Source organism: Papaver somniferum, chromosome 5, assembly GCF_003573695.1.
Source record: "Papaver somniferum cultivar HN1 chromosome 5, ASM357369v1, whole genome shotgun sequence".
Taxonomy (NCBI): domain Eukaryota; kingdom Viridiplantae; phylum Streptophyta; class Magnoliopsida; order Ranunculales; family Papaveraceae; genus Papaver; species Papaver somniferum.
Genome location: NC_039362.1, coordinates 35,423,284 through 35,440,056, shown reverse-complemented (window position 1 = coordinate 35,440,056; position 16,773 = coordinate 35,423,284). Strand labels below are relative to the sequence as shown.

The 16,773-nt window shown below is 35.5% G+C and overlaps 2 protein-coding genes across 4 annotated transcripts; one reads left to right on the top strand and one right to left on the bottom strand.

Annotated features, from left to right (window-relative positions):
• Positions 1-285: 285 nt before the first annotated feature.
• On the top strand, positions 286-5,778 carry LOC113281373. The gene is made up of 4 exons (XM_026530086.1): positions 286-1,583; positions 1,720-1,770; positions 1,877-1,949; positions 5,317-5,778. The coding sequence occupies exons 1-4, from the start codon at positions 634-636 to the stop codon at positions 5,536-5,538; spliced, it is 1,296 nt and encodes a 431-aa protein (XP_026385871.1). The 5' UTR covers positions 286-633; the 3' UTR covers positions 5,539-5,778.
• Positions 5,122-9,784, bottom strand: LOC113281374 (protein bicaudal C homolog 1-A-like). 3 transcript variants are annotated; one of them, XM_026530089.1, is made up of 2 exons: positions 8,712-9,784; positions 5,122-5,140 (listed from the first exon to the last, which is right to left on the bottom strand). In XM_026530089.1, the coding sequence occupies exon 1, from the start codon at positions 9,574-9,576 to the stop codon at positions 8,713-8,715; it is 864 nt and encodes a 287-aa protein (XP_026385874.1). In that variant the 5' UTR covers positions 9,577-9,784; the 3' UTR covers positions 5,122-5,140; position 8,712. The 3 variants fall into 3 exon arrangements, with proteins under 3 accessions (XP_026385874.1, XP_026385873.1, XP_026385872.1); XM_026530088.1 differs by lacking the exon at positions 5,122-5,140 and adding an exon at positions 6,521-6,725; XM_026530087.1 differs by lacking the exon at positions 5,122-5,140 and adding an exon at positions 7,641-7,688.
• Positions 9,785-16,773: the final 6,989 nt, after the last annotated feature.

Genomic DNA, 16,773 nt, shown 5'->3' with positions numbered 1-16,773 from the left:
ATGTAATTTTGTCTTTCCAATGAAATCACAACCTAATTAATACTATATATTAAGTGATTACAAAATTATTAATTGGATCATAATTTTTTTTAAGGTCTTTATTATTTAATAATAAGTCAAAATATTACTATTCAATTTCATCCATTTATTTTTCTATTAAAAGTTCAAAACTAAACTAACATCCTAGAATATATTATACTATTATTATGTATTAAAGTATTAAGGGTTTTTCCTATCTCTCTATAGACTGTCTATAGCTTTCTCTTTCTCCCCAACAACTATTTCATATACCTCTCCACAAACTTCCAAATAAAGAGAATTAATGGAAAGGGATATTTCAAAGGTTTTCCTTCTTCTCAAATTCTTGTCTTCACCGTATATATGAAACAACAACAACATTGAAACACTTGCTGTTACATTGTTTCATTCATGGCTGCACATAAAAGCTAGTACCTCATGCTCTGATGAATATCTTTCACGGGAACAAACCAGCATGTCTTTTGACCTTCAATTCATGATCATATACAAGTCTTTAGTATAATCCATGGCTCATATTGATGACACCAAATATTTTAGCAGTCAAGTACAGATCAATAGCAAACAAAGAACAAGACGGTTATTGGGTGATCCAATATGATAATGTTTCCAACACAAAACCCCCATAAACAACAACAACAGCAACGATACGACGGTTACGGTTATGGTGGTTGTAGAGAATATAGTTATTGTCCTAGATACGGAGGAGGGAGTTTTGATCATATGAGGGATGATCAATATTTTTACAACGAAGCCATTTATTTAGAATCTGATATAATAGAGTTGGTTGGGAATCGGTGTCAACGGCTACAACAACATCATATGGCTGAAGATGAGTCGAGAACTAGTAGTGTAAATGAAGCAGGATCAAGCTCAAGAGATCCTTCTCAGCAAGATCAGAAGCAGGGAGACGAGAAATGGCTGCAATTAGGACTAGGCAATTCTGTTGCCGAGGATTCTGAGCTCAACAAGCTCACAAACAAAGAAGTTTTGGATGAGGAACAACCGACTCCACGAAGAGATGACAAATTGGTGGAACTCGATCTCTTGTCTGGGACTGGGACACAAGATGTGAAGTCATTAACACCTATTTTCCACATGACATCAAACGACTTCCGACCAAATTTTCCTCCTTTTCGATCCGGTATTCATATCAACAATAATAGCACTACTGGTACTCGCATCAGCATGCCTTATTTTATTCATCATCATCAACAGTCGAGATCAACGAGTTTGAATCTTTCTACACATAATCATCATCTTCAGCCTGAGCATCATTTCGCATGGGCGGCAGCTGGTAATAATTCGTATAACAGGTCTAATGTATGGAATCCAACAGTAGGAACATCAGCATCCCCTTTGCCATTGATGAGTAATTCTTCATATAACTATTTACGATCACCATCATCTTTTCAGCAACACCCTAACGTAGATATTGCCGGTCCTAGTAGTAGTACTACTTCCGATAATATGATGATGAAAGTTATCGACACGCCGCCTAGACCACACTCCGGCATTTGGTTCGTCCTACAAGCATCTCCAAACCAGTAAGTACACATTTAATGACCAAGAACTACTTCAGCATGTACATATTTTGAAGCAATTACTTAAACTTGTATATTTCGTGAGTCTTATGTTATTTTTTTAACCTGATCAATGCATCTCATTTTATGTATATTGTAGGTCAAAAGAACCATTTTTGCCTCAGATTCCCAAGAGCTACCTAAGAATCAAGTAAATCTTTGAACTATAATATATTTCATTCTAGTTTATGTATTCTTGATCCCTACTTGATATTACAGATTTTTTTTCCATTTTATTTGTTTTTCGATTCGTAAAGAGACGGAAGGATGCCAGTTAGATTGTTGATGAAGTATTTGGCTAACAAACTAAGACTGAATAGCGAATCAGAGGTACTATATACGAACTTAAACTTAACCGCTAGTACCATATTAATTTCTTAATTAACGTTAATACGTTTTAAGTGATATATTAATATGCTAATCAATGCAAGTGTTTACCGTATAGCTAGGTTGGTAGTAGATAGATTTCTCTCTTAGGTTTGCTTATTGGCATATAGTTTATAACATTTCTGCGATAAGCAAACTTATAAACATCGATCGATGCAAAACGTAAAGTAAAGACATGATAATTTTGTATGGGGAATTCGAAAAGGAAATACTAACCCTTGCATATAGTTTAATTTGATGATAGTTACATGAAAGAAACTGCAGAACTTATACCCAAAAGTATCTATCTTTAAAAATCATTTGAAGTATAGATTAAGATCAATCAATATAACTTGGATGGTGAAGTTGTACATTTTTAGCTATGTGATCCTAATGTTTAATTAGTGTAGACTAGATATATGTTTTATATGGTGGGAAGTCTTAATTAGTGTAAGTAAGTGCTTGTCTGCTCTTATATGATTAGGTTAAACGCATTACTATCAAATTTAAGATTGAACGCCTCAATAATCCATAATATGAATTTATCTTAATACTAATTCAAAAACTAAGCACGTGAAACTAATGTTGTTCTTGCTAGCTATAAGTCGATCTAGGCATGCAAAGCGCAACGAATTGTGTGTCCGCACGCAGCTAGCTACTGATCATAAATATTTAGGCGAGTGAACGAGTAAAAGAGGATAAATCATAACTCCGCTTGTTAATCTAACCTCAAGCTAGACCAAAATTAACCTTATAAAACTTAAGAATTAAAGATTTATTTAACCAACTTATACTAAAGAACTCTAATCAATAAGGAACGTATCACAATCAAATCTTAATTCTTAATCACATATATCTTATACTTCAAATAATTTCTTCTGTGTGCTGTATATAATTAAGATGGACGTGAACGAGTTTAGTTAACAATTAATACACTTAACACGACAAGTGATTGCTGCCATGTCTTGTATGTTGAAACTACTAATTAATTAAACTCATCACGCGCTTAATATAATTTCTCACATGTCATGCATGCAACTAATCAAGTACTTGTCAAATTAACGAATTATTCGTTTAATTCCCAAATAGGTTATTGTATTTATACATATACTCTTAATTATATTTACCGCTAGATAAGCTTAGAACTCTATTAATTAATGGATAAAATGATATAAATAATTAAGTTGTTGAGATTTTTCATCAGATGCTAGCAATGATTTTGGATGATGATTTGATGAGTGCTAATGCATGTTCATCATCATTTCATCACTATTATGGCAAATTTTCTTATAATCATCATTAATCAAAGAAAATTGTTTGTTGAGAGTTGAGTTATATATAGTAGCATTTTTTTCATATTTGTTTTCTACGTGGTTTTCTGTCTTCAAGCTGTCTTCATAATATACTAATACTATTAATTGTGTTCTTATTTGAGATTTTAATCTTAATTATGGAATGTCTTTGATTGACTTTGTCTAAGCTAAAAGAAGGTGAATTTTGATTCGTCATTTTTTTGCTAAGTATGGCCTAGTTTTGCTTACACCAATTATATATCATTATGTATAAAATATGATGAAGCATCCAAAGAAAAAATCATTACCAGAGGAAGAACCTTTCGTCACGTTGTCATTATTTCATGCTTTGGTTTACCGGATCATACTTTTATAAAAATGATATCCATGATGGTAATTAGCAAGCTAATTTGCCGAACGAAAGAAAAGTAAAAACATAAAAACTCGAGTTAGTCTTCTCCATGTATAATGAGAACCCTAATAATAAGTAATAAGTGGCGCATTGTTGGAATAATAATACTAATTGAGAATATCCCACCAATCATATATGTATCCACAACATCACTAAGTAATAATTTTAGAATGAAAACGCGTAGCTTTGATGTAGATATCTAGCTTGGCTAGAAAAAGTATACATGAAGTAATAAGTAAAGTAATGCATGTGGAATAAGTAAGATGAACAAGAGATGGGTATCAGAGAAAATCTCATGTTTGAATATATGTAGGCCTATCTGCATGCTATATCAGAGAAAGATGAAGAAAGTATTTGTAATTAACGTTGTAACTTGTTGATAGAATGTTTTAACTTTAACAAATCTGTAAAGGAGTTATAAAGCAAGGCTACTATAGGAACTACCAAATACGTATGACAAGGGTTACTAAATTTCTGTATATTGAAAGCTGGTTTTTGCTTAGTGCTAGTTACCGATTAATCCCATATAATTTAATTGGAAAGTTTTTCTTTTTTTTTACGAAAAGAAAAGGTTATATGAAAGAATTTGGCAGGAAATTGATTTTTATTCATCATTATGTACGTGAGGATTTTATTTTATTTGTTTTAATTTTCTTTTGAAGTATATATTAGGATCTGTTTGATATAAAATGCTTCAAAAAAAAAAAAACATTTATTATTCTACTAGGACAATATCAATTTCACTTTACAAAGCAAGCCTTGAAGTAGACGTCCATCAAATTGACATATATGGAAATTAACTTAAAAGTACAAAAATATAGGGACAAATCGTTAGGTACTCAAGTTTTTTCCCTTGATTAACTGTAGGAAACAGGAAACTAATGAAAGCAGCTAGCTAGAGCTTATGATATTAGGAGAAAGTCTTAATGGTTGCATATTTGCATGATTTTGGCTTACTACCAAAGTCTGTCTTAGCTAGGGTGGGGTTTGATATAATGATGAATTTCTAAGTGACATACTGAGACATATGTTGGTGGAGCGAGCAGCGTCATATAGTCGGTTACCACTATAAATCGGTTACTTGGAGTAAATTAAAATTTGGCTCTTGATGAACAACATCTAGGACAATATGCAATGGTAATAATAGAGTACATATTTGAGAATAAAATCCATCTACATCAGCTTTACAGCAAACGAAAAACATATGCGCGACCAAAACGAATAGTTTTAAAAAAATAACAAAAAAAGAATTTAGACGTAAGCTTGTGATAGAGCATGACATCAATATTAAACGAATTTATATCCTTGTTTTGGTTGTCCCATGAAGCTTGAAAACCAGCGATAACTTGAATAATAATCACCATGTTGGTGTCACTGTACAGTGTCCACCCACCACCTTTTGACACCTTAAGCAGCTAAGATGAACTTTTAGGTTTCTATCACTTGACTACCTGAAATTTTCAACTCCGGTAAATGGATATCATATCATCCGGTTAATTTAATTGTCATTTAATCTAGTACTAGTATAATATATGCAAAATGAAGAGCTGGGCTTCATGTGTTAATGAGATTAGCTAATGATTACAACAAAAATTTGATTTTTTATGTGGGGTTTTGTTTCATGCAGATAGAGATAAGATGTAGAGGGCAACAGCTTGACCCATTTTTGACGTTGCAACATGTAAGAGATCATATTTGGAATCCAAAAGATGATCGTGATCAATTGCTGATGATGACTTTGCTTCAGGATGCTTCGGCCACTACTAGTACTGATAATCATGTCATGATTCTACATTATGGTACTAACTCTAATACAAGCAGTACTGTTAATAGGACTACTACTCCCTGATCTTGATCCCTCATCCACTTATTTGAAAATTTACAACCCAAAAAAAAAAAAAAAAAAACATAATTTTTTTCTTACTATTATTTATGATCCAATCTTCAACCGTGGTATGTTGTATAATTATTTTATTTATTATTTACTTTTCAATTGAAAGTTTTTGAGTTTTCTTTGTTTCCTCTACCGAGTACTTTTACATTAGTATTTGAGAGTTTCTCGCTAATGCCAGGTTTGGTATTACTTCTATTTTGCTTGTAATCTCGACTACGATATTTCACTTATTCCTTCTCGTTCTAAATTCCACCATATGTATTAGCTTCATCATATGTAGGGATTAACTTTCTGTAACGGTGATGGACTAAATCGCAAAAACATGAGTAATCTAGTCTCACATTGCCCATAACTCTAGCATTCGTAGGGCTACTCCACTACCAATTGGTTCCGAGTTAGAAGCCCAAACATCTAGTAACGAAGTAACAAACAAGTCAGGGAAAAATTCTGATGATAATGGAATTTTAACATAGCCATAGTTACATGCCTGCATATTTCCTGAATCCAAACTCCTCAGCTGTTGCTGTCAGTTTTCTCCAATCCAAAGAAACCTAGAGAACTTGGCAAGGACACACAGTTGGACTGGTAATTACTCCCTCCGTCCCACTGTTAAGTGACCTAGTTCAAGTTTGCACAATTTTTAAGGCAAGCAAGGAAAGGAGTAATTTTTAAGCATTTTTTACAATTATACCCTTATGGATAATAACAAGTGAAAAGCATTTTAAAACAACTACGTAACGAATATAAACATGTCTATCAAATTATGCACATTTCTTATATTTTTTATAATTAAGTAAAAGGATAATTTTAGAAATATCTCATCGTATAGTGATATAGGTCACTTATTGGTGGGACAAAATCTAAAATCAAATAGGTCACTTAATGGTGGGACGGAGGGAGTACTATAATGAGGATGTCAGTATTGAGGACCATGGACATCCTATACGTTCAGGAATGGCAACACACCGGACTTTAATACAGGGATATTGACTATCAGGTAACCAGGCTCACCACGACATCATATTACCCCGACGCGTGAATGAACCTCCTGCTGTATCATTTATTTTTACAAGTACCAACCAAATCCACAAGCAAATTGAATGTAGATCAATGGAGTAAAGAACTATGATATACTAGTGCACCTGCCATTTTAAGGGATGTATCATTCAACTGAATTTCAAAACCCATCGTAAAAGCATGTATTGGCTGGTAACTGGACATAGGTTACCTGCTCAAGATACATCATACAAACTGGACATGGAAAAGAAGGAAAGCAACAAAGGATAGAACTATCATACAAAACAAAGATCAGCAAATACGTAAGTAGAATGTCTGCCAGAAATTGTGAATATAATTGTACTAATCTTTACCGTAGAAGAACTGCAAACTTATGTGAAGTTACACACAGGATACAGCTAACGACAAATGCTTCCATCTCTGCTTAGTGCGCTAATACAAAAGTAAACTAGTAAAGAGTTAATTCAAGCTGAGTTCAAAAGAAGATCAAGATTCTGGGATTTATATCTACAAGATGACTCTCATATTAGAGGGCACTACAGGAGGATAGACACTTACCAATTTCATTTGCCTATTCTCAGTTTTGGTTCCGACATAACAAGACTTAAGAGGATGGCCAAATTAAGAAATGGAGCCTAGTTCAGATGATGAGGCAGACACTACTTTTTTTGCTGCTTTGTAAATAGTTATTAACTTGGTTAATTTGTACTCTCGTCTAGACTTATCCTATAACATGCAGAGTAGTATGGCTTAATTATCCATTATACTTTCCATGCAAATGTCCAAGTGTATCCTTCCCCCAAATTATAATAGGATCAGCTGAAGGTATTAAAAAGCATGAAAGAAGACCAAGGTCTATGTTCAGTTTTGTAATCTACTGTTTTATGTATTGTAGAGAACCCACACAATCAAGACTGATTCTTGTCTAAAATTAGCAATTGATATGAATGTAATACATCTCACAAAAAGATAAAACCAAAGATAAACTACATAAATCTCATAAAGTTTCTATTTCTAATGCTCGCGATCTTGTTCATTCTTCCATGTAAACTGCATATTAAATGAGAACTACCACAAATACACCACAGCTGGCAAAACATAAGCACTATGTCTGTCAGAATTGGTTAATGTATTTACACTTCACTACCAAATAACTACTAAAACTTAATGTAGTGTTACATACAGCTAACTAATCGCAAACAGAAATGCCTAAGGCAGGGAGTATAAGGTTGGTAAGAGAATGGGAATCCTACTTGGAATGGAATTAATTCGTAAAAGTTCTGAAAGAAAATCAAGATTCAGGGAGACCCGTGTACTACAGAGTAGAGAGTAATACTGAAGGGTCGGCAGTAATTTGCTTTTTATTTAATTTCAGGTCCTGATTCTGACAAGGATACGACTTAGGAGGATGGCCGAAATATAATTGGCTAGATTAAGTTCACAAATACAATTACAAAGTAAGATTTATACAACTGCAAAATGGAGCCTAGTTCAGATATTGACACATATACCACTAGGTTTTTAGCCGCTTTGTCAATTGTGACAGACTACTTTGGTTAATTAGTACTTCCAGCCCATGGAATCATTTTGAAGATACAGGGTAAAAGTGGCTTAATTTCTATTCACACTTTTGATCTGAGTGACAAAGTGCATCATTAACTCAATTCTTATAGAGACCAAATGAAGGTGTTAAGTAGCACAAAACAAGCCATGTTCTATGTTATGTCTATACAAATGGGGAAAACTAACTATCAAAAGGCTGAACCATCCATAACTAGCAATAAATTTTCACTAGGACGTTAAAAAAAAGATAATCACAACTTTTCTATAAAGTTTCTATTCTAATGCAAAATTTAAGTCAGAACTACCACAAATACATTACAGTTGACAAAAAATATTTCTTTTTTTAGCCTTAAATTCCATAACATCACAAATAATGTGAAGTCAAAAGCAGAATTCTATATCATCAACATTCATTGTTCTAGTACAACTAATTCACAAGAAATCGCGCTAGACCTAATACTACTGGTGCTGCTGCGACAAGTATACACAAGAACAAAAATAGATAACCATTCTAATTTGAAAACTACAAGGAACTAAGATTAGAGTACCTCAAGAAAAACCTTTTCCAAGCTTTTCAATCGCGCAATACATTTTCCTCCTTGAACCAACAGCATTAATACCCATATCTTTAAGATCATCCAATGTTAACAATGGCAACACTTCTTCATCCACTTCATGTATTTCAAAAACAGGCCCATACCTTCCTAATCCCAATCCATTAAGCCAATTCTGAACACCATCTTCTATGATAAACCGCGGCGCCTCATCATTATCGTCATCATCACCACCATCGGATTCCCCAATCCTAGAACCCCTAATTTGTTTCCTAGGGTTTTCTTCAATTGATTGAATTGGGCTAGTAACACCTAATTCCTTCAAAGGGGTATCAGAATTGTCATCCAAGTCTCTAATTCCATCATTAGATACCCAATTGGATCGAACCCTTTTAACCCCACTTCTTCTAGGTTTATTCAACTTTCCATCACCACCATCAAAGGTTTCTTCTGTATTGGTTAAATTGGTTAAAGGTCTAGTCTTTGATGATTTAGGATCTTTAAGAAAATGAGAGGGATGTCGATATGAGAAATTGTTATGAGTACTATTATTATGATCTTTCCATTGTTGTTTTGTTGTTCTCCTTAGATAAGATTCGTAAGAATGTGTTGTTGCTGCTGTTTGATTATGATCTCCAATATCACCTAATCTTACACTTGGTCTTCGTTGTCGCTTTGTACCTAAAGATTGTTGCTGCTGCAGTTGTCTGTCTGAAGATAGAGGAATTCCAACTGTTGCTGCTGCTGTTGTTGTTATGGCAGTGGTGGTAATTCCTTCTCTTGATCCTAGTACTAGTCCATTTATGGATCCTAGTGGTGGAGGCGGTGGTGGAGGTGGTGGTGGCTGTAACTCTGACATGTTCTGTTAGGGTTTTAATTTGGGGAAGATTTTTGGTCGTTGTGTTAAGAGAGTTATGGAAGGTTTTGAAAGTGTGGGTTACTGTTTGTTGTCTGCTCAAGTCTTCTGTACTTCTAAAATCTAAGGAAAAACAAAACATTCAAGCCGTCGATAATAGTTTAGTTTATATCAGAGTACAACTCCACGACCTGCTTAGAGCAAGAGCTATGGGTAGTGCCACTCTTTGAAATGAAGGAGGGCACTACCAATTTGATCAAAATAGATGATGTTACGGGTAGCCGGGTAGGTTTCTACCCACTTTCCCCCAAATTCAGTGGAACACTTGGTTGGGAGTGTAAAATTAGACGGGGGACTATCCCGTCAGGAAAAAGAACAACAAACGGGGAACTGTCTACTGTGTACAAAAAGATATATGTTTTGACGGGGGACAGTCTCCCGTTTTCTTCTTTTTGAGGCAGACAGAGGACTGTGCCCCGTTTGATAGTTTTTTAAGATACAAACGGGAGACAGTCTCTCATTTGATGTTTGAAAAAAAAATCCTTCAACGGCTACATTTCAGCCTATAAACCAACAACTCTATAACCCTTTTCTCTTCATTCTACTATCACTCCAACTCCAACTTCATTCTACCCCATTTCAGTTTTGAAGTTTTTTTCTTCCTTTCGATTCAATACTCTCCATCCATGTCTTCTTCACCAACACCGACTACTTCAACCCAAAAAGCTCGTAGGAAGCAACAAATTAAATTTATTATGGAGGAAGATGTAGCTCTTTGCGAAGCACATATAGCAATAACGGGTGATGGTAGTGTTGGTGTGCATCAAGGAAAAACCAAATATTAGGATCGCATGATTCCATTATTTATCGAGAAAATGAAAGGTAACCCAAATAATAGAGCAAAACTAGTTTAGAAAACCGAATATGTGTTATAAAGAAAGACGTTAGGCTATTTGTCGCCGTTCTTCGAAAACTATTTCGAGGAGGACGAATAAGTGGTTACGTTGGCGAGCACACGGTAAGTATTTTTATTTCGTACATATTGTTCATTATGTTTGTAAATGAAATGCACTAATACGATAAGTCTAAATTGTAGATGATACGTGGTCGGATTAACTTCCAAAAGATACATGGGAAACCCTTCACCCTTGATGAGTGCTACGAGTTATACAAGCATGAACCCGGTTATGATTACACCAAGAATGTCGAAGTACCCCCGCTACCCCCACCACCCGTAGTCCAAGTTGTTGATGATGATGTGTCGAGGGTATCGAAGATGTCGAGGGTGTCAATGAGGAAGAGACGAGAGACAATTGTAATATAAAACAAACCAGTGGCGCTCAATTAAAAAAAAAAGGACCTGGGTAAGAAAGCTCTTCAAGCTCTTAAACAAGCAAAATATCAATGTGGTAGTTCAAGTGATTCCATTGAATCCAACTTTAGTGAAACCAATGAGAGAATGTTAAGTTATTTGAAAGAGCAAGAACAAAAACTAAAAGAGGAGAATATGAGTCGAATGAAAGAAAAGAAAAAGGAACGTGTAGAAAAAATCATGATGGCGGATTTGTCTAAGCTATCTAATGTAGGCCGCAAACGGCTTGAGCGTAAACAAAACAAGATACTAGAGAAAAGGAACTTGATGGAGCAAGAAAGTAGTGAGGATGAGTAATGGGTAATATTTGGTGTTGTTTACGATTGTTTTCCTGGTTGTAATTTACTTTCAATTAAAAGATTGTTCTCATGAACAATATGCAATGTAGTGAGTCAGTAGGACTCAATATCAATGGAATAAATTTAAGATAACAACTAATTCTCCAAACAATAAAAGTATCGAAGTTTCAATGTCATTTAGTCATCTAAATTAACAAAAATAAACACATTGTCCAAACAAAAAGAAACTAACTTCAATTACCTTGTTCTTTACGGTTCATCCATTTATTGTGCTTCCTTCGCTTGTTTCGGTGCCATGTTGTTACCAAACATCTCCCAAACATAATTTTTCAATCTTAGTCGAAGACTATTATACATGGGTTCATGTTTAGACTCATGATAGTTAACGGCTTGGCGAGGTACAATATCACGGTAAACCCTATAGTCTTCATCCCCAAAGCTTCTTCATGCCCCATCTCGCCTCTCATGTTGAATTATCATGTTATGCAATATCACACAAGCCAACATTATAAATTTTAAGTCTTCTTCATCCCAATATTTGACCGGAACTCTCACTATATGCCATTTTGCTTGTAGAACACCAAATGCACGCTCAACATCTTGTCGAGCCCCTTCTTGCATCTTGGTAAAACATATTTGTGTATTGTTTGTTGGTTGTTTATAAGCTTGCATAATAGTAGATAACATAGGATAGATCCCATCGGCCAAGTAATAACCCATATCAAATCTTCCACCACCTACCTGAAAATCAACTTTTAGAGCTAATGCATCAAAGATACCATCGAACAATGGATATGTATTAAGTACATTAAGATCATTTTTTGAGTCGGGACTCCAAAAATATGCATGCCAAAACCACAAATCATAAGTAGCAACCCCCTCCAACACTATCGTCGGTTCACCTTTATAAGATGCCTAATATCCCGCCCAAGACGAAGGACAATTATTCCAAGGCCAATGTATGCAATCCAAACTCCCAAGTTGTGATGGACCAGAAAATTACGCCCGGCGCGCCTGGGCCCGCATGGCATAACTCCTCCGATGCGCCATGATTAAGCTACAGTCCGGGCCTTAGAGCTTGGCAAATGCACGTCTATTTTTCCTTGCAAGCATGCTCTGTAAGCGTGATGCAGCTAACTTAGCTTCCACATCGTTCAAAACTTACCCTTGTCCACTAAGGGGTATAAGGCCATTAGGCCAAGGCCAATGCATCTTGCATGCATCACTGGCTTTGCCTTAATGTAGGAAATTCATCACTGAATTTACTATCTAGCTGAGCGTTCATCATACTACCGAATCTTGTCCATGCATAAGGCATAAGCCTTGGACCTAGGAATAGGCCGCTCCAATCCTATTGCCATTTCCCTACTGTGCTTACCAACTCTGTATAACTTGATAGGAAGTATGAGCATCCCTTTGCTGGCATGCTACTAAGCCTCATCAAGCTTGGTTGCAATCATCTCTTGCATATAGCTACCGATCGAGCTTAGATGATATGAAGGGACAACGTGCTGGACCGGCAATGCTGCAACTCATTGCGGATGCCTACGTACCCTTCCATACTCTAAAGGGATCAAGAACAAATCGTATTTCATCTAAGAAGGGACATAAATTTAAACCAACTCGTTTGTGAGGTCGTGGCCAAGAAATAACGGTAATGGCCTAGTCCGTATAGGTCGTTCCGTCAAAATGCAGAAGGAATATGCATCATCGAGTATGTGGAAAAGCATAGTAATACCCATGCTTAACATGCTTGATTGGAAAGTGTACGTAACTATAAATGAGTCTTTAAGCATCATTTATACCGTTCCGGCTATGAAGCTTACTTGATGCATGGTCCACATATGCACCTTCAACCAAGTACCCCTCCCTATATATGTTAACTTGACATTTTTACAACTTTGTGTTAGAGCATTGATTGGTTGAACCCACTAGCATTGGTATGTCAAGCTAGTTGTCAAATTTAGTTGCCAAAACGCATTCTTGATTTAGTATACTAAAGATAGTTTTGGACAAGATTAGGTCTAAGAAGAGCTATTCTTGAAGGATGAAGACTGAAGATTGCAAGAAGACATCAACAAGGACTTCATCAACAAAGGTATGTGGTAATTGATTTAATTTGGATTCTTGTTCAATTCTACCTTTCTAGTCTATCAAAACAAATGCTCACTCTATGGAACAATTCCTATGACGGTTAATGTACATTTTTGTATATATACTTGAGGTTATTTGATCCACGACTTTTGTGACAATAACCTTTATCCGTGCAAAGGTTCTCATTTTATAGTGAATGAGCTTACGAATTCAACGAGCCAAGAATCACACGATTCCGAGTTATAACGATGAAGTTATGAGTGATTTATTAAAGTAACAGTTATAAGTGTTGATGTAACTGTTACAATTCGTTATTAGGAAACAATCCATGGACTGCTTGTAACGGTTCACGGACTTGGGCCCAATTACGTGACTAAAAGGCATTTTTGGTCAAGTTGGTGATGTTTCCTTATCTAGGCAAGATGGCTATTAATTCAAACATATTTGATTACCATATTAAAGTGTTTGTGATAACTTTAAATTCTTGCCTAAGTTAAAATGTGATTTATTTACATAAATATAATATTTGCTAATTAATTATTTATTTAATTATTTTGACAAGAGTTGTAACTTAGGAAAGACTCTGAAAATTAGGAGATTCTTGAAAAATAAAAATAGCTTTGCTTAGTTTTCAAGCAATGTTTCACTATAAATAAGGGTTCGTGAGTGCTACACGTTTTTCATCCCCTTTGGAAAATTGGTGTAAGCTCATAAGATTGTTTTCCATGTCTTCTGTTCTTCGTGAACAAGAGTGAGATAAAAGTCTTTGTACTGGGGATCACAAAGCCGAGTTGGATTAATCTTCCTGATTGATTATACAACTTGTAATCTAGGCTTTCACCTCTTGTCTATTCTAAGGTTTTCTCTTCTAATATAGAACCATTCAAGAGTTGTTGATCATAAACCCTATGTTTTGATAGATTTCAGTTTCCGATCGTATACCAACACTTGTTAGTCGAAATCAGAAGCTAGAAAGAAAACTTCGATTAAGGTATCTCGTAAAAATCCGTAAGAAGTTTTAAACAAGAAATCTCTAGATTTATTCTGGTAGTTCTTGTTGTAGAATTGTTAGGGTTTTCTTAACTTGGAAATTGATCTTTGGAATCACCCAAGTTTACTTACGAAAATCAGGTTCACGGACTCCTTGTGTGTACGTATACTGATTGTAAGTTAAAACCCTATTCTACAAGTTTGTTTTGATTTCACTAGTTTTTATTTGGTAGTTGTTCAAAAAAACACAAGATTTCCAAAACCTTGATTCACATCTAAAGGGAAATCAAACCAGTGTTTTGTGCAAACAAAATACCGAATCGTATCAATCGTGTTGTTGTATCTTCTAAAGAGAGCCTTGGGTTCTGATAGAAGATTTACGAGAAGAATTTCTAAAGACAATTGGTTTTGTGTCAGAAGTTCCATTTGTGCTGAACAAGTGATTACATCTAGTCTGAATATGTAGTAGGAAATTGGTGTAACAACTTATAATCAGTATGTGTTTATTCTGGACTAGGTCTCAGGGTTTTTCTGCACTTGCGGTTTCCTCGTTAACAAAATTTCTGGTGTCTGTGTTATTTCTTTTCCGCATTATATTGTTTATCTTTATAATTGAAATATCACAGGTTGTGCGTAAGTTCAATCAATTGGGAATCCGATCTTTGGTTGTTGATTAAATTGATTGACACTTGGATATTGGTTTTTGATACCGTCCAAGTTATTTCTTATATTCAATTGGGCTCGCAAATGTTTGATTGCGGATTGAATTGAGAAATAGAGATATAACTCCTTGTTATACTTTTCTCAAGATTGAGTCTGACTGTCTACTTTATTCTCTTTAAAGTATATTAGATTAAGTCCTATCAGATTGCCAAACGAATTGTTGGGTGTGGTTGTTAGACCCCCGCATTTTCACTTTGATTAGGGGAGGAAAAATCATTCACCAAGTCCCACTTTTACTGTTCAAGGTCGTTGCCATATATTTCTGAATAACCTGCCAAGATGGTTGTACATTCAGTTCTGGATCACAAGCCAGTTCCAATGTTCAGACATGACCCGATGTTCAGCAATGATGGTTGTCCGCTGCCAACCCGATGTCCAGCCATGATGGTTGTCCACTGCCAACACGATGGCCAAGGGCCAGTGTTCCTTTTCCTACGCAACAGAAGCTTTGGATGAAGCTTCATCTCGGGCCATGGCGCATATTTTATCATGTGCCATGCTAAAAACACTGGGTGTTACAATATTCACCCCTTTAAAGAATTTTTTGCCCAAAACTCAAAACAAAACTATTGTGGACTAACTCCTCGGTTTGGATTTTCTGAGCAAAAGTGTCATACCAGATTCTCAGAAATCACGAGTTTGTTCAAGTTTGTCATGGAACATCAATTAGAATATTCTGAGTAAATGTCCCATACCGCATACTTTTTTTTTAATAGGAAAGGAAATATTTCATTAATTCATCTTAAAAAGCGATATATAGTTTCTTATTTATGAGATTCTTTAGCCACACAGGTGACTCAGTCCCCTAGAAATTTTCACTAGTGATAACTCTACCCTCTTTAGCTAGGGTATCTGCCACATAATTTGTATCTCTAGGTACATGAGTATAAACCCAGCTTGTAAAACTTTTAAGCAAATCTAAACAATCTAAAATGATGGAATTATTAGTCCATCCAACAGTGCATGTTACACCTTTTATTGCTTTAACTATATTAAGAGAATCTCCCTCTAAGTGTAAGTATTGAACGTTGTTGTTTCTTTCCCATTTTATAGCTTCATAAGCAGCCAACGCTTCAGCTTTTTCCTCATCTTCATCTATTTTTGGCTTGATCCATGCTCCTTCAAAAGTACCTGCATCATCAACCATGATTATACCAATGTCCATTGATTTATTAGCTTTAAGGAAAGAAGCATCAAAAATTGACTTTATGAAATCCTATTGTTGGAGTTGTCCATCTAACTTCAGCTCTTTGAGCAGTCATCTAAATTATCTGAGAAGCCTCAGGAATCCAAAAAAGGGTCCACAACGTTATCAAGAATCTCAATTGGTTGATTGCCAAAAAGATATGTCAACAAGGTATCCTAAATGTGCATCCCATACTAACACTCAGGGGTCCCTAAAGTTCACAAAGTTGGTGCCAACAATATGTAGTATTATATGGAACATGATCCAGTTACCCACCGTCCCTGACGGTCATCTAGGTTGCCACTCTTAGTGGGATGCTAGCCGGGCCTGACAACGCACACCATTGGACAGTTGCCAACGTGTGGGGATGATCAGTCCCATTGTATACCTACCGTCCCAGACGGTCTTCTGGATATCCACTCGTAAGTGGGGTGCCACTTAGGTCAGGAAAATTCATAGTACTTAAACAAGCTCAACTCTATTCGAAAAGTAACTGACCTAGCAGTTACTAACTCTTTCCGCGCAAAAGTTGGCCT

Excerpts from the sequence above, each read along its gene's own strand:
- LOC113281374 (XM_026530089.1), bottom strand. The coding sequence starts at position 9,576 with ATGTCAGAGTTACAGCCACCACCACCTCCACCACCGCCTCCACCACTA.
- LOC113281373 (XM_026530086.1), top strand. The coding sequence starts at position 634 with ATGATAATGTTTCCAACACAAAACCCCCATAAACAACAACAACAGCAA. Across the intron at positions 1,771-1,876 it reads AAGAGCTACCTAAGAATCAA|AGACGGAAGGATGCCAGTTA; the intron begins GTAAATCTTTGA and ends CGATTCGTAAAG. Across the intron at positions 1,950-5,316 it reads GACTGAATAGCGAATCAGAG|ATAGAGATAAGATGTAGAGG; the intron begins GTACTATATACG and ends TGTTTCATGCAG.